The 23,985-nt window shown below is 37.8% G+C and overlaps 1 protein-coding gene across 1 annotated transcript in view; it reads right to left on the reverse strand.

The window, feature by feature from the left end:
• Positions 1-17,154: 17,154 nt before the first annotated feature.
• The window catches only part of OTOG (otogelin), a gene marked incomplete at both ends in the record, with an annotated part of 108,768 nt that continues 101,937 nt past the window's right edge, over positions 17,155-23,985 (reverse strand). Inside the window, 3 exons of the mRNA XM_082761382.1 lie at positions 17,155-17,355; positions 18,641-18,720; positions 23,071-23,116. Of these exons, the coding sequence (XP_082617508.1) occupies positions 17,155-17,355; positions 18,641-18,720; positions 23,071-23,116 (327 nt within the window). The remainder of the gene's footprint in view (positions 17,356-18,640; positions 18,721-23,070; positions 23,117-23,985) is intronic.

A 23,985-nucleotide genomic window follows, 5' to 3' on the forward strand; every position in this document is an offset into this window, starting at 1 on the left:
GGGCTATTGCAACTTCAGTTTCTAGTCATGTATTCCCACCCAACAAATATGTACAACACCTTACCAGGTCCACATCGTGCACTACTCATTTTGTCAGCATCTCACTCCAACAACAAAAGCAGCAACAGACCAGCTATTGCTAAAGTTTATTCAAAAAAAGTGTGTCTATCTCCCATTTAAACTCACGAATACTTTAATAACAAAATTTTGGTGAATCTTACTCAAAAACAGGACAGACAAGATGCTGAAAATCTGATCACAAAACTTCCTGAGAAGGAGGAATATCTAGTTTTATGTGAGAGTTACTTCCAGTGTTACTGATATATATAGTGCAAACAAAAAAACATTACTGAAAATAGTGCTTTTTTTTTCCTAAAACAATATGGTTTTAGTATCTAACTGGAAATTGTCCTTCACAGAAGTTGAATTATTTTATTTCACTAAACTAAAACAGTGATTTTCCAAGATCTTTAGTCTATAAAAAAGAGAAACCCTACTGAGTTTCCATATTATAATACAAGTCCGCGATAGTCCTATTTCAGTCATGCAAAAGGGCAGTGCTGACCACATTCAATGGGAGACTGCCACATACAGCTTGTAACCATAAACATACAGAGGTTTACAGATTTGATACTCAAATTAAGAAAAACGTTTCTGTTAAAAGAAAGAGAAAGAAGTAGGTATGAAGTCATTTCATCATATGACAATGTCACCATTTTAGTCTCAGGCCTGTCATTTATCAATTTTTTTCACCTTTTATAACAAATGAGATTGAAGTATCTTACTTGTACATAGTCCCTGAGCACCCACAGACTGCATTCCAGTAATTCCACTATATATTTTTGTTTGCTACTGTGCATATTCTCCCCCAAATTATTTTTCTCAAATACTTGAATGCAGCCTGCTACTGCCATTTTCCTGAGTTCCTGCTGAAAATGCTGTTTGATCTCTCAACTGCAGAAAACATCATGCAGAAAAGGTCCAATGTTACTACCATGTGAGAAAGACTTTCAGAATATTGTACAGTAGCGTTGAAAACTACTCAGTGATTTTAAACTAGTAAAGCAACCATATTGTAGTTGTTGGTGATAAGGACTGGGTGCTCCCAATCCCACCACACGTTCCCAATTCCCAACACGTTCCCAGGCACGTTCCCAATCCCACCACAGTTAGTACACTACTGTAGGTGCACCCCTTATGCAGGCAATGTCACCTTCAGAGTTATCTTGGCTCTGAGCATGCCTTAGAACCGTATTAGAAATATTAGAAAATCCTTTCCCCCGTACTACGAACACTGATAGATGTATCCCTTTGTATTTTCTCATGTGGTCTGTACCCCCTACAAGTGAGCAGCACTCACTGTTTTTGAACATCAAGAGCAAAATCCAAACATCAGACCATGCGGACTTCCTATGGCTGCTCTTTGGGATGTATAGGGCAAGTACAGCCCCCCATCTCAGCAACAGTATATGCAGGGGCATATCCTGTTATTATTACCACCAGCATTCAGGAAGAAAACAGGCCCCAGTTCAAGCACAATAGACAGTGTGTTTGTTGTAATACAGGTCAAAGGAGAAACGACAACATAGAGAGCACCACTGCAAAAAGTATCATCTAGTTTTGTCCAACATCTTACTAGTCTAATGTTCCACCAAACATTTTCATTCACATCACTGAAGCACTCTGAAAGCATTTCAAAGATTTCAACTGCTCCTGCTTAATAGGAAATTCCCAGAGGGTTTTTGTCTATTAAGCCAGCCTTTTACCGATTAATTAGATTTTAGTTAATACCGAGAATCAGCCCCCAGAACATAATTTTTGAACTTGTCTTGTGCACTGCAGCAACACAAAGTAGCTCCTGAAAATTACTGAGCTAATTTCAGCAGTGCCACAGAGGTGTTTCTTGGGTATAACATCCCAATGACTATGGTATGAGCCACATGGAGCACACGAAGATTTTGCCCAAGCACTCGGTTGGTGGGATTAGGCCAACTATGAGCCACACGAGCAATAGGAGAGCAACCGTCACTTGAAGCTTTATACTGCAGGGATTGTAACGATTATACATTTTCTAATCCTGCTTCCTTCTGGCGAAACAATAGATTTACTATGACTTTATAGCCACTGTCTGTCAATCAGTTGGGTTTCCATCACCAGCATTCCTCCCTTACCGCTGACATGTTGCTTCCACTTGGCCGTAAGCCGCACACTAAACCCTTTCGTGCCTTGGAGTTTGATTCGGGCAGGATGAACAGCCCAGCTCACGTGCCCCTCTTGCAAGCGCAGAAGGCTGCGGTTGAACATCTTGTTTTTTCATTTGCTACAGACATTTGTTCTTGCAGCTGACCATGTGCAGGAGAATTTGCTCATGTTCCAGAAAAGGACAGCTGCACCACAAATTACCTTAAACCTCCTTGCTCCAGGGATTATCTGGGTACAGTGAAGTGTGTGTATCCGAGGGCAGGGGTCTTTTCTTACTATAAACAGAGTTATTAACCTCTTATTTACCAAAAGCACTTATAAACTGAGTAATGGAGACAGTTTTGATATCACTTATCACTGCTGCCTGGTGGCATTTGTTAGGACTGTCCATCAGTCTATGCTCAAGAACTGATTTTCTTGTCTACTTTTTCAGTTTTCCCTCATGAAATAAGTCTTCTGCTAGCTACCTGTACTTAGGGGACAACACACACCTCTTTGGTCTGTGGACATGGGTTCTTCGTTGCCACATCCTCTCCTTCAGGAGAAAAACTGTGCTACAGCAATCTATCTGAGCTCTTCCACCACCCTTCCTGAGCAATCTCTACGGCAGTTCCACCAGCCTTGGCTCCCAGCACACGTCACCTTGGCACTTACAGGGGGAACTACAGGGGGACCTCAGGAACAGAGGTGGCATCACTAAATCCAACAAACATGTCCGTTTCTAGATTTGTAAGCATCACTTCAGCAATGCTATGGAAGAAAAACTGAGTGCAGGTGGCCTGCTGTGTGGTCAGCAGGATGCTGCTCAGCCTCAGCTGAGAAGCCAGAAGGGGGCAGTCAAAAAGCAAAGGCACTGATACGGGTCCAAAGAGACTACCAATTTCAACTTCTGACAAATTGGAATAATAATGAAAATATAACTGTAAGGACCTCCAAGAAGTAGCAGTGTGCTGACTACTCAAAATTAAGTCTTTTAGTCTTCAGTTTTATTTTTTCCTTTTATGTTTTCCATTCATGCCAAAGTTTTCTGTATAAGGAGACTTTACATGTGTTTCACATCAAAGTGTTCATACTCCCTCTGGCTGAGATCAGCCTACTACCTCTTGACACCTGCTCTAAAACCAATACCTGCACTTTGACACTGCAGCAAATTCTCTGCTACTGCAAATAGCTGCAGTGAAGCCCTATCCATTTCTACCAACAGAGGTCTTGGTTCACTCCCCTGCCAGCTCACAGCTCTTCTTTTTGCTATTCAAAGGTTCACAATGGACAAGGCTGACATATTTAACATATGTCTGTTTTACAAAATGTCAATTTGCAAGTAATGAAGCTAAAACAAGAATGAAAAATAAGTTAGAAATGGAGCTTAATGAGACCCCTTATATAGAGCTCTGTTTTTAACATCAACGATGCAAACATTTGTGCAACTAAAAATGTGTCTTCAGTCTAACTTCAGACAAGACTCAAACAAAAAACCTGTACATTCCCCAACTCTTCATTTGTAACTGGATGCCAGCTAAGAGGTGTGGAAACCAAAAACTTGGACCATCAGAGATAACATGCAAATAAGAATATAAAAAAATACCCAAAAGCACACTGCCCTCTAACTGCTTTCTCCAGTTAAAGAGTTCCTGCTTTTTTAAGCACAGCAGCCCAGATAACACAGCACCCACTGACAAGCCATGAGGCCCAGTGGCAGCCAGCTCTTCTCACTAGCAGCTAAGCGGCTACGTCGTGGCTTCAGTAGGCTCAGCATTAGCCTACCTGCAACACTATTTTCTACTGCAGTTCCCAGGTGTTGGACCTCTATGCATGAGGCAGGGAATATACCTGCAATTCCATGACGCACCGTGAATCCCCAGGCCCTGACCCAACAAGAGAGCGCTGCCTCTGAGACAATTCTGAAGGGAAAACTAAAATTTTGACTTGATCCAAAAATTTTCCATGTTTCTAGAAAATAGCTTCCAATTTGAGGCATCCATCTTAGTGTTCACATTAAGAAAAAGATTTTTATTTCTTAAGACAGGATCTCACATGTAGATCCAACAGATTTGGACATGGAACACATTTAGAGACATTTTTTACATATAGCAAAACCAATATTGTCCTCAATTAACTTAGAAATTATGTTCCAGTAGTCTAACAATTCACCACAGGTTTTTTGATTTGTGTTTTAGTTTCATATTTTTAAAGGTATTAAGCCTCTCACCCACGGAATAAGCTCTCAAATAGTGTTTTTAACAGTCTATTAATCAAACCACCCTGACACGAGTTCTGTGACCCTCCATCTTCAACATCATGATGTGATCTGGCAATACACTGGCTGCTACCTCTCAAGTCAGACACTTTGTCAGTCACCATATATTTTTATGCCACCTCACAATAGTTGGTAGCCACAGCTTCAAGCTCTTTACATATATATATATATATATATATATATATATAGTTTGAAGATCTTCTCTAATGAATAATATCTCTATATATTAAATATTCATCAAAGCTTTTTCAAGTACATACTGTAGCATCTTTCTAAGAAATGTTACCATCTGTGCCAAAACTTCGAATCTGAATCCAAGTAGCATTATCACTGTGAGGCTTTTATCAAGGACATAGATTGTATTACACTTCTAGAAGTCAAGGGTTAGATATTGCTGGGAAAACTATGCAACATGAATTCCTGAAGTGTATTAGCAGCCCACAGCCACATCAAGACCAGTCTAAAAATAAGTTAATTTGCTCTGGTCCAGAAAGCAGAGTAGCAACACTGGCTCCTTGAAATCATCCTCCTTCTGCTGTTACCAAATAAGCCAGAATCACTGTCTGTCAAACAAAGACATCCTGGTAGGAAACACAAATCACTGTTCCTTCATTATTATAGTAAGTTATGAGCTTCAAGGTACACTTGAAAAAAAAAAAATGTCAATAGTGCTTCTGAAATTAGATTTCCAGGCTGTTTTCATTTCATCACACTGACTGTTCTCCCTTCCAGCATCTTGTAGACCTAGAAAAGCATCTTTAGGCTACATATAAATTTCAACCTTAAGAGATCGTAAAAGTGCTCTAGCAACCAAAGAGAAAATAGAAAAAAAAAAAAAAAAAAAAAAACACCATGAAATTTGCACATTTGTATCCAAGGCTAGCATTCTTCACTGGTATGAGCTGGAGAAAAAGCTCCAATTTTTCTATCACTACTTTCCACTGTGGCATTTAGACAAGTCCAAGATAACAGGAGCTCACAACCTTGCTAGCATTTCTTTCTAATAGCTTCCTTTTCACTGAGTTTTTCACACGGGTTCTTCTGACCTAGAGCGCACATCCCATCATCCCCCACCACCCATAACAAATCTGTCAACTCATTTCTTCTAACAAGGCAGAACACTGCCACAGGAAAGCAAATTTTATCTTATTCTGGCTTTCACCTTTTTAAGCCTTTTTCTCCTCAGTGGAGTTTCAGTGATGTAACATGGAAAAGCCATTGTTTCTGCACCTTTTCCTCAAAAATAGTCTAATCCTTACTTATTTATTATGCGCCAGCACCTGGGGATGAGGAGGAGAGTAATTGCAACCTGCAAATCCTGCCTTGGTGGGTATGACAATTAGGAGGGGGAAGAAAGGAAAAGCACTGTCTTATACTATGGATATATCTGAACATATATCTAAGTAGAGACTGCATGTGCTTTTATTTCATTAGCAGGCAATTTCACAGTTTAAGGAACAGAAGTTACAGGATGTGCATTGGCTTTTGTTCCCAGGAAGGAGCCAGGTGGTACCAGGATTCTAATGTCCCACTTAGATACTGCCAGTGCAAAGAGGTGGTGGAGACTTTTCCCAGATGAACCTGTGCCCAGGTGCCCACACCATGTCCCCACTCTTAACCAGGTCAGTCAAGGACAGACTTTACCCCTCTCATCCACCCTGTGGTTGCAGCAAAGCAGAAGATGTGGCATTTATTGCTTCCAAAAGAGCCATTTGAAGGCAACCTGTAGCACAACTTAAAGCTCATTATAAAATATCTTCCTCCATGCAGTCACACCACTGCCACAAGCACCAGACAGGACCTTCTCAACTGTGGGACCTTCACGCAGAGCATCACAAGGCGTCATCCCAAAGTTTCAGAGCATATCCAGTGCATTCCAGCAAGAGAGACTGGCTGAGGCTCTTCCCCAGCACTCTCAAAGGGTTAAAAAATAAAATGTAAGTTCACACTTCTACAGTACAACTACACTGTTTGCTACCAAAAGAATAAAATACACCCCACTTGCTTTCAGTCTTAATATGTGTTACTTAAGGAAAGAAGGCAACATTACTGAAATAAGTGACTAATTTTTACACAAAGAAAAAAACATTCCAACCTGGATGTCTTTTAACCTACAGATACCAAAAAAAAAAGACTTGGATTTTTTTTTTTTTTTTTTTTTGGATCATCCTCATTTTTCACCTGGGGAAACTGAGACAAAGAAAAAATGACAGCTAAACATCAGGAAAGGTGCACAGAGTAGACCATGGTTTTCCTGGCATCTCAAGTCATGCTCTGCATTGTTCAGTGACTGACAGCACCTTTGCGTTTGTGTCTCCTCAACAAAGCACTTGAAACCACAAGCATATATGTATCTAAATATTCTCAGCATAAATCTTTCTGCCAGCATTAGGTCTAAAGCTAAGGTCCATTTTTGTGTTAGATGCTCCGAAGAAAAAAGAATAGGGCTGAAAGAGTTAAAGAGTTTATTGTGTTTTTACACATTTTAAGAGATCATCTTTCAACAATGGCAGTAAAATCAGCATGTAGTCTTAATTTTCTATGGTTGAACCTTGAACGTGAATCATTATATTACAATGTACTTATTGATTTCAACAGGAAGAGGATTAAGCCCAGAAAATCAGGTTAGGAACCTGAAACTGGACTGAAGAAAATGGAATTTTTCTGGTACTAAAAATCTCTTATGTTATGTAAAATACATTAGAATTTTAAATATGAGATTTGACCATTCGGAAAATATTCTTAACATCTTGAAATCCAGAGATACAACAAGGTCAATGAACTGAAAATCTAATTAGTAACTAGTGCTTTGAATAAAATTGAATAAAAAAACTGCATTATATCACATTATACAGTGATAATCTGGCTTGACCTACTTCTATAAACAGATGCGTATATCAAATGAAAGGTGTTTTAGTGAAACATTCAACAGGTACAAGGAGAAAATATCTGTGACTACTCAGAGCTGTTTGTTGGCCACCAGTACCATTTCTCCCTTGTGTGCCTATACATATACATACATTATACTACACCTAGTGCATACACACTTGCAGTATAATCAGAACATCAAGTGAAAGCTGTTCCAGTTACCTGTTGACTGGAAGCTGACCAGGCTGACCTAGACCAGGGTGCGGGCACTTGCTCCTGCTCTCTCCCACCACCACTTGCTCTTTGTGGAGCAAGTAACAGGTTTTGGCTAATTTTTTCCTAACTTTGGAATTTTGTGGTTTTGACAAGTAATTTAGACAGCAGTTTCCTGTAAGCGACATATGCCTCTCTGAATTTACAGAGTGCTGCTGAGGATCTCTGCTGAAAGAGTTTTTCGCTTGTCCTATAATTAAAAATAAATATATATATATTTATTGATATATAATGATATATATGTATATCATTATTTCTCTGGGAATTTCTAACACTTTTAAAGCTTTGGAACAGAAACTTGGCAAAGGCCAGCCAGAGGACAAAGATGGTCCCTTCAGCCTGTAAAAATTCCCCTGGTTTGCCTAGACCTAGTTGCTTCCCTACAATCTAGTTCAGCCAAGCCCCACCATTATGTAGCTACTACATGCCAGCTGGATGGTGGAAAAAACACAGGCATAGAGGACAAAGAAGGAGAGGTGCAGAAGAGAGAGCTGATGGAAGAAAGCTGCTGTGGTTACTTGGGGGCTTTTTCATTATTGTCTGTACTGCAGAAGCTTTCAGACTACTCAGAAAGGAGACTGGCACATTGGGGCACCACAGACAAAAAATATATATATGTTAATGATATCCCTTCTAACTTGTCTGTGTTTGTCTAGCCTCTGCTGACATTGGGGCCCAGCCGTCTGGTAATGTGGCACATGACTTCAGAGGATCTCCACACTGGCACAGCCTGGCTCCATTTCCCACCCCGTCCACAACCACCTCTCATTCAAATTATTCAGATGAGATTTTATTTGAATTCCACATCCTATAAACACTTCTTAAGACATTCTGGATGAGCGTTTTCTTTCACAGAGAACAGCAGTATCTTATTTTAAAGAATATGTTGCAAACATCACCTACTTCAGACTTCAAATGACACGGTAACAACATCAGGCCCAGTGAGCAATGAGCAGGTCATATACTTCAGTGAGAAAGCATTCATAACTCATTCAAAAGCCCAGAGAAAATGACACTACTGGATCACTCCCTATTACAAGGAAAAGGGGAGATTTCTTGCAAATCTTATCTTGTAAGTGACCAGATGGCACTATGCTGGCACAGATGACATGGAATCGTTTAGGCTGAATTGCAATCTAAGTTAACTCTGGACAAACACTTCACTTCTTTTTTAAATAGTTCAGTTGTTATTGGAGTTAATGGTTTCATGATCACTTGGGAAGAAGCCCTTTGCACTTAAGTCTACGGTTTAAAAAAAAAAAAATCTGGCTGTGGAAATAAACACACCATTTCACCAGTCATTTCTGCCAAGTGTCGTGGTTTAACCCGGCTCTAAGTTTTTCCAATGTTATAATGACAGCATTACCAACAAAAATGCATTTTTTGTTGGATTTTGGCTCTCCAAGTGTAATGTGGCATGTTCCAATGCCCTAATACACCACATCTCCCTTGGGAGCTGACACTGGGCAGCACAGGAGGAACATCAGAGGAGCATACCGGGACCTGACACCTCCGCATTAGCTCCAATGTGGCCAAAACAGAGCAGGAAAATGGGTGCAGATTAGGAGTGTTGTGTCTGACCTGGGACAAAAGTCACCAAAATGAAGCTTGGTATAGACAGTTGAACATTCAAGCTCCACAAAGGTATGCCCTGGGTAAAACATGGCCATCCAGCCTTTGAGCTTTCCAGCATGTATTACCTACCAACAGCACAGCTTCCACTTAAGGTAAAAGAAAGCAATAACGGAGTTTGCCACCAATTATTCAGTCATGCATAAAGCAGAGCATCTGAAAAAAAAGTTGCTGTGTTCTGGAAACACACTGCCTTACTTGATATTGCTGTATAAGCAAACTATTTTGTTTTAAAAGCCATGGTAAATTTATGAATGAAACTGTGCAAGAGGGATTTAATAAGAGATCCATAGCAAGTGTTCAGTGGTCTGGACATTGCCTGCCACCAGGGTAGCATGAAATCATTTGATAATTAGGCCACGGCTACGCAGGATTAGCATACCATAAAGCTATAGGGCTGCCTTATTTTTATTTGTATAACAGATGGATCTTTAAAAAGGTCGTGCATTTTTAATGAATGCAACGTCACACCAGTGTTGACAGAAGATTTAGAAGTGCTATGGTACAGCCAAACAAAGCCTAAGGAATCTACCTTCCCTCCTTCTTGCACCCTCCCCCCCCCCTTCCCATTTCTTCTCCCCTGCCAGCTATGGAGCTGAGAAACAAATGTGAAATAGTTCTATGAGTTTAATAGTTTAATTCCAGAGATTAGTTTAAGTACAATACTTACAAAGTACTAGGTCTAGGGACATAATTTCTTTTCGTGTCCATCATAGGTAACTGCAGGACTCCCACTACCAAAGCTACCTAAAGGTCCCATACTCCTTATTGAAGCCCACAACGTATGGATGGGACAGTGGCAAGACTACCAACTCCCACTGAACATGCAATGAAGGGCTAATACTGTATTTTGAAAGCAAAGCAGCATACAACTGCTTTAAAAACATACAAAAAATAAACAACTGCTTTACAGAAAAAAAATACAAAAAAATAAACAACTGCTTAAAAATAAGCAACATACAAAAATAAACAACTGCTTTAAAAACATACAAAAAAATTTGTATGTAATTTAAAAATTTAAAACCATACAAAAAATAAACATACAAAAAGGCCTACAACTCTGTTTTGGTGGGCAGCTCAAAGCTTCTCACCCAGGCTGCTATAGAGATTGAACTTTGTGTGTGCCTGCAGCCACACAGACAAGTCCCAAACCACATCGCCAAGAAAGCACAGACACAGCCAGATTTAATTCTGGCTATATCAGGCAGGAATAATTCCAAGCTAGAACTCTACATCAAGAATCCCAGAGGCATTCACTGGGGCAGAACAGCAGGAGTCTCCAGCCGCTTCCTTTCTGACTTGATCTGACCAGTTGCATCTTATTCTGGTGGCACCAGCAAAGCACATGGACAGCAGGGACTGGATACACATGGTAAACCCACATCAATAATAGGCAGTTGTTGGAAAATTGTTGGAAAACCACCTTTTTATTTAAATTAAATAAAGTGATAGATTGCGGATGAAGCTGCAAGCCTGGAGAGGCAGACAGTATGACAGGAAGCCTGTGCCACATGCTGCTGCATAGATGGAGTGAAGCTCCTCTAGGCTGGCGGATGGTGAATGTGGTTATCATAGTTGCTTTGGAAGAGAATTGAAGAAGATATTCCCCATTAGAGAACACCAAAAATTCTATCTAAACCATCAGGGCCATCACTTTCAAATATAAGGACAGACCACAGTGACAGTATCCAGTTACGCATCAGAAACAGAGTGTGGAAATTCAGCTCTCAAAGCACACTACTGTGTATATGGCAAGGTGAGACAGCAGGTCTACTAAGATTCTTGATGCCCTCATCTCAAAAGATATCTTCGTCCACCCCCTTCCCCAGTTCAGTAAAATAAAAATGAAAAGTCAACATGGAGCTCAATAGGGAACTTGGTCCAGAAGAGACTGGGAGGATTAAAAGCAAGTGATCAAGAGCAGGCATACTCATGACATTAAGCATTACTCCAGCTGTTCTGCCTTTGATGTTTCATGCTTAAGATCAGACTTCTGCATTATTAATCAAAAAGAAATCTTAATAAAGTGCTTAGGCTCTGCTATAAGTTTTTTTTTCTCCCCTCCTTCCTGTCTTCTACTATACAAAGCACATTTTTGACAAATCTCACATACTCAGTTTATGAACGAACACCAGTCTTTAAAAAACCAAACACCAAAACTGATGGTCCTTTCAAGCATGTAACTGAGGTCTGAATCTGCTCCTTGGTGACCATATCAATGAAATGGTCAGTAAAGGCCTGGGTACAGAAAAGCCCTCCTGCTACCTAGAACTCAATTCCAGACACCCTGAAGAGCTAGAGCACAAAGACACTTAGTAAACATGTTTTATAACTTTATGAAAAATCACATTAGCTTAAACATATTGGAAAACACAAGTTGAGAATGCAAGATTGCAAATAATTTCTCAAGATTCAAGACAACACCTACACAACAAAAGGCTGCTAAAACAGAAGTTCTTTAAACTTCACTCACCTCAGAGATCTCTTTCAGCTAGTATAACACCTTGTGATAGTGATAAATGCATCGCATCTTAACAAACACAGCTGGACAGGTAATGAATACAGCTAGCTGTACCTTCCCATCTTGAAGATTTGGCATCAATGACATCTTTCATGGATGACGTCTTTCTTCAGCTCTATAGACACAGGTACAGTTTAGGTACAGTTGTCATAATAAATGAGTATGGTTAAAGACATACAGGAAAAACTACAGAAAGCACATTACATTATATTCAGGTTTACGTGATTCAAGTAATTTCATTCCTCACCACCCATCAGGAGGGCAGATAAGATACTCCATGTATACTATGAGACTGACTTATGAGTCTACCACGCCGCCTTGGGCCATTAAGGGTGAATTTCATTCCATCTAATTTTAATGACCTAACAATAAGGTGCCTAACTACATCTTGCCATCCAAGTTCTCTCTACAGCAAAAAGGAAAGTTGGTACATCTGAAGGATGATTCACTAAATCCATCTTAGACCCTTTTTTTAGGGTGGGATGAGTCATTCCCTGGAAGCATCTCTCTTTATTTGGTGATGGATGGAGCCTGGACAACTGAGTTAATTCAGATATCTATTTTTTAAACAGCTGAAGTCAGCTGACACGATCAAAGCCTCAGTCAAAAGTCTGCACAGAAAGCAGTCCTGAGGGGATGACAGTCTGTCAGGTACAATTTCTAAAGAGGTTAGATGTCTTCATCACACTGAGAGGGGATTTTTCCCCAAAATCACCATCTGCATAGCAGCTGTTACCTCATTTTAATTATTCATGGATAGCCACTTGCACTGGGGAGAGAGATGATGATGTGAGCAGAGATAAAAGTAAAGATGATTGTTTTTGAATGTTATTTGTCTGACTTCATGGACTGCATACTTGCAAGGCCATCTGAGGAGAATCAAGTTATTTAACTTGTGACTAACAGTTCACATTAAACTGCAGACCAACAGATGCCAATATTCTAGGTTAATCAATTTACCAGGCAGCAGTATCACTAATTACAGAAAGCATTACTCAAGAGGCTGTTACTCTGAGACCAGAGCATGTACTAATAACCCAGACAATGAGAGTTTAGATAGCACAATTGATATCATTATATTTCTTTTTAAAAGGCCTTTCTTAATGGCCAGTATTCATCATACTCAAAGTTCCAGCTGCCAAATCATTTATATTGTCCTCTGATTCATGGCTGAGTAAGCTTGCTCGAGGTAATGCAAGTGAAGTATTTTAAAGGAGGTACCAATGAGCAATCAGCACCACAACAAACAAGCAATGTTTTCACATGCAAATCACTGATTAAATGTTAAACAGAAAGTTCTTCTTTATTATGCTAGAGATCAAGAAGAAAATAAAACCAAAAAAGGGTCCACTGCCTACCTTTTCATTTGTTTCCCTTGTTCAGGACAAACAACTTTCCAGCACACCTAGTTGTATCTGTCAGAAGCCAAAAAACTGTTAAGAAATCATTTGTTTAGAGCAATCACTTGAGCTTCATTTCTGAGTTAAAGCTAAATTAAGCTGACTCTAGAAGTCCATTTCTGCAGATAGCCTTAAAAATCAAAGCTCTACAAGAGAACCAGAGGACACTAGGGGCTGGCAACTGTCCTCCCATAGCAGCTACCACAGCTCCAGACTTAGAGAAGCAAGTTAGCCTGCTCTCCCACCAAGACTGACTTCTCCTAGAAGATTTAAGAACCTAAGAAGCTACACCAAATTAAGAAGCTACACCAACAAGCTAGTAAAATTCAGTACAGTTTTAAAAGCAGACTTCACAACACCAGCAACATTTTCATTTACTTACTCCTTTCACCTCTTGAAGTTAGCTTTTATTGCACGTTACCTTCTCAAATCTTTCTCCCACAGGATGAACCAACCCTGAGGAAAGCCCTTAAAACCCCCACCACAGCCTCCTAAGGCCACACTCCTTCTCTCCCCAGCTTTACAACCCCCTGGCCCCATATCAACAATCCACTCATTTGCTTCCAAAAATAGGGTTAGCTCAAGAAAGTAACCCCCCACACAGCACCCTCTGTTCTTCTCTTGATCACAACACAGCACCCACCACCTCCACCCTTTTTGTGGCATCAGAAACAGGCTTCAGTTAGTGTAGATCAGCATTTTGGGAAGAGCCAGGCCCAGCAGTGTGCTCTGCTTGAGCCTTTGTCCTCATTGCTATCCCAGTAGTCACCTGCTGAGGTGGCTCGCCAAACTTCCTAGTATCTGCTGGATAGACACCTGGTGGATTAGTTTTTTGTTTTTGTTATTGTTGTTGTTGTGTTTGTTTTTTTTTTTTTTTCTTTTTGAAGTCCAGTACCCCTCTCTACAGAATCACTTGGTACCAATGCACAGTGCTGCCCCCACCCAGAGGCAAGGCAAGGCTACTGCCAAGGTGGAAAGCCCTGTGGGTGGAAAGCCCAGCGGCAGGTGCAGTTAGCCTGGAAAGCACAGGCATCACTTTCCTCGAGCAGTCCAAAAGCTTGGTGGGTGCAGGCACACCTCCTGATGAAACCTTCCTCAAGTCCACTGCTAGCAGGGCTGTGCAGGCCTGGCCACAGCAGAGGCAGCCCAAGCCTTTTAAAGCCAAGCTTACTTTTTCTTTATTATTTTATTTTATTTTATTTTATTTTATTTTATTTTATTTTATTTTATTTTATTTTATTTTTTCTTTTAGATCCCTAAGTAGACACTGTTCTTCTACAAAATATTACAGGGCATTTTTGCTGAATTCACTGGAGGACCCAGTTACGGTTTCATCTCTGAATAGCATGCAGCACCCTGCTGTAACAACTGTAACAATGCAGTCTGTTGCTGTAGCAATACTTTTAGAAAGTGGTTTTCCTTCCACTGACTTTTTTACGTGCCAAATGCAGGATTAACTTTCATCACTATGAGAACTTACGTAGAGGCTTCGGTATTTTGTTACAGTCAAGTGCTTCCTTGCCTTTAAGAGTAATACAGCCAAGACTAATATCATGATGGTAGAATAGATTTATCCTAAAGAGCAAAATTTCGGTGCTGTATATCTTTTAAATTTCACCTACATAACCAAACAGAAGGCGATTGACTTGTAAGAAAGAAAATTAAAGTTGTTCTAGGACACAGATTTTGGTGCAATCCAAGTGCCTCCTGCAGGGAAGGTCAGATGAAATCCACAGCAAGTTACGGTCTCCTTGGCTTCTGAAGATGCGGAAGTGTGAATAAGGCCAAATCCTTCTCCATCTGAGTTGCTTTGTGCAAACAGAGAGTAAGGTAAATACACAAGAAGGGCTTGGATTGCTTTGAACTTACCACAGACAGACAGGCTAAGCATCTGTGAAGGAATTCAACACCAATCAGGGGATAAAAGTGGCTTCCTCTGTCATAGGCAGTCTGGATCTTTCCTCCTGTTTCTCTCGGCATAAGCCTAATGTTTACAAAACCAGAAGTAGGGACTTAACACAATGTTTATTATTTTACTCCCGAAGTAGAAGCATATCAGTGTTTGATTATAGTTACTGGATATGCCACACTCTTCTTCCTGTTCTTGCTGCATGACAGAAACCAGTATTAACTTGCTCTTAAAACCACAAGTTGAAAGTCTGGAACTTAAATGGCTTTTGAAGTAACTGCCTTGTGCTGCTGGAAGCAATGAGCATTTTCACATTAGCATGAGGGGCAAGAGCAGGGAATGTGGCCTCAGCTGAGAGTAGCATAGCTGTGCTAATTCCTGTCTTGTTCAGTCCCTTAATATGGTGCTTGGCGCTTTGCACTGAAAACCATCTTGCCTGAAAGCAAAAGAAACTGCTTTCTATTAATTCCTCCCCTCTTGGATGACATCTGCCAGCTGGTATAAAGGGCAGCTGAAGTTCACCTTTGCAAATACAAAAGCTGGCATTTTAGGCTCTTGAAGACTTAGCTCGGCTCTCAATGTCTTGTAAATAGCACTTTTCTGCTCCTCAGTTTGTAGTTTTCTGAAGCATATGCACTGCTGAAAAGCAAATTAGTACACATCATGCATGGAATCACATGACAGTAAGCTGCTTCAACAATGACAGCAAAATTAATTGTAACAAAATAAGACTCCCTGGTGTTTATTAGATATTGTAAGAATGCAATATACAGTATACAAAATTAGTATCAAAACTGTTCATGGCTGATTTTAACAACACATTTTTCTTTGGATTAACTGCACACAAACAACTTTCAAACAAGTTACGCCAGGAATTATTTTTATATTTTAGGGCCTTAAGCATATATCACTGCTATCTTCAGTTTTGATCTACAAAATTAAAGCAACTGAATTTTCGCTGCATCTTGGCATTAGTGAGGATAGAAAAGGACAGCAACATTAATTTAGAAGAGAAAAAGTATTAGTTCATTACAACAAAACGTTAATTAAGTTCATAAACAAAATTGCTTTTGAAATTCCAAACCTTACAATTGTACATTGTCAATATCAAACACTTGACATAAGAAGTTGCATTCTCTTATATGGATGACAAAGATTTTCAACCTACATTTTTCTTTAGACAGATTCATAATCCTGGTTTTGTTTTTTTCCTAATGAATTTTCACATCTTTAGTATCAGAGTAAAACAAGGTTCATTCTGCTAAAGAAACAGTTTAAATACGGTGCATTTCATAAGATAACTGTGTTCATTTAAAATATTATCTATATAAAGGAGTGTAAAGCGGTTTTCGTTTGTTAAATCACTGTATTGTCAGTTCATTACATACCATTTAGCAAAAAGAAAAAGTTACTACTAATGACTAACCTAAAGCAGTCCATCTGTCCCACACATTGCATGTTGGCCATAATGCTTTTCAATACAATATAAAATGCACTACAAAAGCTGAAATAATTACCAGGGAATATTACATACAGCCATTAGTATTGATAATGTTTCCCTGATTAAAAAATATATATATAAAATAAAATAAAATAAATCTGTGACTTAATTTCCCATTCATATTCAGCTTTGCTATAGGAAGATAATTTAAACTGAAAATTCTCATATTGTCCAAACATTTTTTCTTAATAGACACTGAACGTATTTGCACAATTACAATACATTCAAAATAATAGATTGCTGCCAGATAGCAGGAATGGGTGCATGACAAAGACAGAGAACAATGGGATGGTGTGCTTTCTCTTGTGGTGTGTCAAACATAAATCACATTTTAAGCTGGCACACATCACAAAAAGTCTTAAAACAATCCCTGTGAAAGAAACAGGAAGACAAACCACAATAAAAACAATGCAAAGCCATTCTTTAGGAATTTAGAAGAGCCCCAAAATATTTTTGTTCCTTTATCTTTTAACATTAAGCTATTAAAATTCAGTGGGTTGGATGTTTTATTTTTTATAGATAAAGTATTCAAATTATCTTATGCTGGGAACAGCTGGGCTTGCTGTTTTCTTTCCTTGTGTTTATTTATTCTTAAGACCACTGGCAAGAACAGTCTGTAGGCTCTTGGATTGTATAGCTGACCCAGGTTGAATTACTGGTGCAATACAATTGCACAGTTCGTCTCTGTAGTCCAAGCTCCCTGCAGCATTTGCAGAATCTTGCGTATGTGTTGATGTTGTAGTTATAAATGCTTGCAGATGGGCACTTTCCGTCACAAGAAACAATGTTCACCTGGTAACAAATATGAAGAATAACTGGCAAATTTAAGCAATTATGAAAGAAAGTTAGGAGAGTCTAAAGAAATTAAGCATCCAAATCCAACTGCAAAGCAATTAAAAATGTGGGGATATTTATTCTAGCCCCCTACAAAACTCCACTACATTTGAATAATAAACACTAAAATATGTTGCCTGGATAGGCTTCAATTGTTATGTTATTGAGCTTAATGATGACTTTCCATTTACTCTTCAATAACACAGCAGGTTTTCACTAGTAATAGAAACACAGAAACAATTTGGGGTTTGAATTTTCAAGTATTCATATCGACCTTGACTTGAACGTAACACTGAATGTTCCAACAATAATTCTCTGGAATTAATTTCAGTGGTATACCAATGCAGTGCTCCTATACTGGCAACGATAATATATTATTGGAAGAAAATAAAGAAACAATCCTTTGGAAAGCCAAGGATTGTTATTATTAATTATACACAAAAACTAATACAGACTGTAACAGAATCATGCACAGAAACTGGTATTTTTTTCAAGTTCAATAGTCAGGTTTTGCAATGTTTGATGCATTTCTTATTGCTGAAACTAAATTTTCTGGCTGCACAACAGTTCACCCGAGAAAATGTACTCAGTGTCATTTTGCAGGTTACAGCTGTTTCCCTATACTCTTCCATTACAGCTTTTTCAGGTGCTCTTAGACATCTCACACAAGACATCTGCACTATTCTTGCTGCTCACACTGTCTTACTGCCCAGCAGGACGTTGTTGGTGTCTTCCTACCATAAATCATTCAGCAGACATACAGATAGTGTCTCATTCTTCTTACACATTTCAACATTATTCTGCTGCTGTCTAAAGACAAATTTCTGGACCCACAATTATTTTCTTGTTGGCATTTAAATACTTTCCCTACACAGACAGAAAATTAAACACATCTACTGTAGTTTTAGCTCTATACCGTTGGCAAGTGTCTGTCATATCAAAGTTAATTTGGATATAATAATTGCACTGTAGGGTGAACTAAGAGCTTGGATTTGCACTAAATTAACATGAGCCTAATGCATTCAAAAGCAGGACTTACATCCTCATCTATCTTATTATTTGAAAATATGATTGCTGAGAATATAGGGAAACATTTAAACAGTTCTATGAAGCACAGAGACTTCCATCTCTGGAAGAAAAAGAGATGCAGACAATACCACTGTGGAATTTTTGTCCTCCTTCTTCCTTTTTCTTATTTTTTTTTTCTGTCTATTAAAAGAAATTGTGATAATTGTTTACTTACTGGCGTGTTACTCCTGCAGTCATTCTTGCGAATAGTCATCCGAACAGTCACCTTTTTACAGAATTTTCCATCTTCCTTGCCTGCAAAACAGGCATTGATTGAAAAATATCAGTTCAAAACTCTAAACATTTCAGAGGCAAGAACATTCCTGAATGTTTTATGGGGTCAAGAGGCAAAGAAGAATACACCCAATACCATCAATAAATACACAAATCTTCTTTGACAAAGTGACATTTGCTATACGATCCATTTAAGTGAAAGCATTCTTTTAAAATATTCTATTTCATGCATTAAGGTATCTGTCTTGTTGTATCTCCAATAACAGTTCTAAAAGGTTCATTCCTCATTCAGAAGCTTTTTAAGAGTAAGCCCCCCCCGTACCTTTCATAAAATTTTGTAAAACTGATCAACCACTTTGGTGAGATAGCTTGTTAAAAATGAATAAAATGTATTTTCTATTAAATAACTGTAACAAACATTAATAGTAATTACTGAATTCCAGTTGTATAAATACTTTTTCAAATGGACACAACACTAGGATCTATAGAAAACTAGACCCCGGGGGGAACGACGACTTTGTATTTCTGTACACCTTTATTCAACAAGAAAAAGAACACAAGTAAACAATATAAAATGTTTTATTTACATTTTCATTACCATTATGCCCACATTTTTTTCTCACAAAAGTATGTACAAAGTATGTGGATGAAATAAAAACAATAAAAAATAATTCATAAAACAGTTAAACTTGATTTAAGGAGAAAATCCGGGGCATTTTGATGAAAAGCAACAAAGGTCAGTCCAAAGTTCAGTTGTTAGAGGTCAGAAAGCACAGTATCTTCTTTAGATGATCCTCTGAATGCTGAAGAAAACACATCACATTGAAGATCTGTAAGAAAACCAAACCATTCATTCCATTATAACTGCTTCCACAGTTTCATGGATTTTACACACTATGATGTAGTCTCACATGACTCTACACTTACTGAACTGCATTTTCTTTCAGCCAAGAAATCCAAAGATGTCTACAAGAGGTGAATAATGTTAGCTCCCAAAAAGGACAATGAAAGACTTACTGGTTTGACCAATATCTAACACTGAACTGTGACAGAGGTTTATTACATCTTAATGCTCAATATCCAGTTCCCTATTTTAATTGCTTTTGAACTTCCCTAAAATAAACTTTTTTTTTTTTTTTTTTAAACAACATAAGAGTCTGCTACTGACTCTGGCGTAGCAGAAGTTTCTAGAATATGAAAGAAAGGACAGCAATGAATCTGCTTGGAAGCAAATAAAAATCTACAGTCAGAAATAGCTGGCGATTGCTTAACTATTACTGAATGATGTTTGCTTAAGGAAAAATAAATTGAGAAAAGAAGAAAAAATTGCTTTTGAAAATAAGAATACTCACCATTGTTTCGTGTTTCTCACAGTCTTATACATGTTCTTTCTTCTTTTATACAATGTGTAGGATGGGGAATTAAGTGCAACTGTGGCTATGATGTCATCTGGGCTACAGTGAAAGTACATCACATCTCATAAAGAAATAAATATATGAAGTATTTCCATGTATGTACTTTAATGTCCAGTGGCTTTTAATGAGCTCTACAACATGGTGTGCTTTGCCCTGAACAGTCTTACAAAGCATGCGAGCATCATATATTGGCCATGTTATAATGAGATTCTTTTTCACGTTCTGCATGGTCAAAAATCCTTGTGTTTTTTTGTGTCAACTCACAACACCCCTGTCACTTGAACTGATGTCAGTATGAAGGAGCAGTCTAGACTTCAGAGTAGTATTCCTAGAGTCAGGAGTGAAATTTAATGTAGGATGCATCACTCACTGTACAAAAAAACGTACAACATCATAGTCAACGTTATTTCTCTTCTAGAAACATGGAGAGGTGTTTTCACAAAATAAATGCCAAAACAACTGCATTCATACCATGTTACAACTGCAAAAGTTATTATGCTTGATTAAAAAGAACAAAGAAAATCTCAGATTTTCATGGAGTAAACACAGGCTTGCTATTTTCAGTATACTGTCCTAACTATGACAGGGAAGGGAAAGACCTACTTCTACTGAATATGTCACTGGAAGCAAAACTATATGCTACAGCATTTGCAAAAACACTATGTAATAAATAAGCTGCAACAAGCAGAGCTATTAGTCTCTATGTTCTACAGCATTGTAAACATCATGGAATTAGCTTACATTTTTTAAATACAGCAATTTTACACATGCAGCAAGCTAAAGACTACGCAGGTGCTTACTACCAACAGTATATTGTTGGCTAACAACAATGCACTGCCCACGCAGTGCAAAATGAAAAACAAAACCAAACCACAAAGTGAGTCATTCCAAACCATGAGCAAGTTGTACTACACTGCAGCTTTTGGCAGAACTGGACAACATAAAGCCTGATGCTCCTATCAGGGAGTACATTGTTGAAAATCAACAATGATGCTGTTTGGGTTGATCCTACTTATTTACAGAAAATGTACCTGTGTTACAGCTAGCATAGGCTGTAGGAGTGACTGGGCTAACAAGGAATGGGAGGAACATTGACACTGAAGAACCTGGTAAGAATATTACATATTGAACAGTGTGTTACAGAGTATTCCCTATCGCTGTGAAACATTTTGGAGCTATTGGATTTCAACATACTTGAGAAATGAATTCATCCTATAAAAGTCTATATTACTTGCATTGCATAGTGTCAAAACCAGGAACAAACATACTGCTTAGGATTAGATTGAGGGCCAATTATTTTTAGTTCCTTAACTGGTTCAATCACAGATGTCTTCCAAAAAGTTATTTCTAACATTACTATAACTAAGACAATCTGGTACCCTAAATTCAAGTTGTTCTTTTGATCTGAAAGAAAGAAATAGTGTTTTATTTTATTTTATTTTTTAACAGTGAGCAGTGCAGGTAAAAACTCTCTGGATTTTCAAGGAACTCCTGGGGCTTACCCAGAGAACTTCATTTTAAAAATTGAAGCAAAAAATCACAACTGTTTCTAATGATAAAATGAAAAAGAAAAGTTCAAAAGAAAATGACATGCTGATGTGTTCTCATAAAATGTCTCACACAAATTACAATTGACTGATAGCTCTCATGCCAGATTTGTTCTGAGTCAGACTCAACTACATGATTCATTGACCATGCTATCTATAAAGAGCTGTGAAATCAATGACGTAAATGTACTTGTAAATGCAAATTGCAGAAGTCACTGGGTATTTTTAAGTGTTTAATTGTATTCTGTGGTGCATGTCCTCCATTAATAATTTCATTTTGTCTTAAATAATTAAGTGTGATTATGATCTTTCTCTAAATACAGAAGCAGTATCTTCTGCCTTGCTGAAGAGGAGCTTAATAGATTTTAAACCATCTTAATAAAAATTTATCCAGAAACTGGTTTATATGGCCGCTAAGGCATTGAACAATAATGTCAGATAATCTCAAAAACTAATCTCAAAGAGCCAATGCAGAATTGGCTACAGAACTAGCAACAAGTGCTTATAACACAGGTCCATTAGAGTGAAAAAATCATGAAGATATTACCATTCGCTCATAGTGACAGGGAACAGAAAAAAAAAAAAAAAAAAAAAGAAAAAAAAAAAAAAAAAAAAAGAAAAAAAAAGAGCAGATCTTCCACAGTTTCAAGAACCTTTGTACTAAAATGTGTAACAAGTTCTTCACTGAATCAGCCAAAATGTTTCAGCTAAGTACCAGGATCTTTAGAAAAAAATGTACTTAGCTCACAGTGTATATTAAGAATTAGCATATTTATAACATATTCTGTAGAGAATTATCTTATTTTTTTCCAGAGAACCTTTACTAGCTCTCATAGATGTCAAAACACATCTTTGTAATCAAGTAAAAGTGGATTTTTTTCTTTATAAGTTATTTTAAAAGTTTCCTGAAAGCTTTTAAATTATGTTTATAAACAGAAACCAAGATAATACTACAATTAGTTAAGTATTTATGGCATTAACTTACAAACTGCATAGATCAATCTCCATTTTTCTCAAATACAAATAAATTCATGTAACTGAAGCATGTTTTAAGGCACCTTCCAAAACACAGTAGCTTTTACTATATTAAATGCAGTAATTAGTATTTTGAGGAGACTTACATGAGAACTACACCATTCTTAAGGTAGTAATGTTAGTGACTTTGACAGCCACAATCTGTATCAGTGTAGTAAAACCAACAATGTTAAATCATTTTTTTTCCGGTTTAACTCCATTAGCTTCACTAGTATTCACATAAGTGAGACTGAAAAGAACACGTCCTTTGAGATTAGCGAGATCAGAATCAAGCTTCCATTCAGTAAAGCATCAAACTTATTTCTAAGGTAAAAAACAATCAGACAGACCTGTTTTGATGAGTGGAAAATTGTGAATTTCATTTTATCACTTACATGTTTTGCAGCATCCTTCCAGGAATGGTACAACATAGCCTCCAACCTGACCAAGATACAAATAAAAAAGAGAGGAAAAAACACTTCTTTTTTTTTTTTCTTTCTTTTTTTTTTTTTTTTTTTTCAAATATTCATTCCTACATATCTACACTATTAGAAAAATCTTCCAGATAAACTCCACAATTTATGGTTACATCTTTATAACTTTATTCAGGCAAATGCAGGACACCAGTGCACTGATGAAGGCTTACCTGTAAATGAACTAACTTGCCAGTTTTAAATACAAATCAGTTATTAAGTAGCTGTCAGTGAATACCACTATACATCATTAGCTAACAAAATGCCAGATTTGGAAAGGGAATTACTTAGTTAAGTTTGACACCATGGTACTTAGAACAAAACCTTGATTTCTTGCAGAGGCTATATCAGCAATCACAAAAAACTGATTCTGAATTCTAAACAGGTCTCATCTAAATGAGAGGCCATTTTCTTCTCATTATGGAGTGTCATGGCTGTCTTCTGTGCTGTAGCATTAAGCACTTGACAGGATACTGCAAGAAGAATATCCGTAGCCTTAAAACTCTCATGGGATTACATTGAAGAGTCCATTTTTTGATGTCCATCTCAGTATCTCAAGCCATGATGATCACTTTGCTTTAACTCTTCACCATGTCTTTCCTATCCAGATTAAAGAATAATGGTCTATTGTGCCTCAAATGACAGCTATTCAACTTTTTTTTTTTTTTTTTTTTTTTTTTGATATGTATCTACCACATTGCAACAAAGAAGCAACAAACTTTGTACTTAGCTACTAGGTCCCAGCAGCACATGTTACTGGGTTCTGGGACAGGAACAAATGTGAGAAACTTTTATTTTATTTTTTATTTGCCTAGAACAGAAAAAAAAAAAATAATA

This window comes from Aythya marila (assembly GCF_965140915.1).
Source record: "Aythya marila genome assembly, chromosome: 5".
In the NCBI taxonomy this organism is placed as follows: Eukaryota; Metazoa; Chordata; class Aves; order Anseriformes; family Anatidae; genus Aythya; species Aythya marila.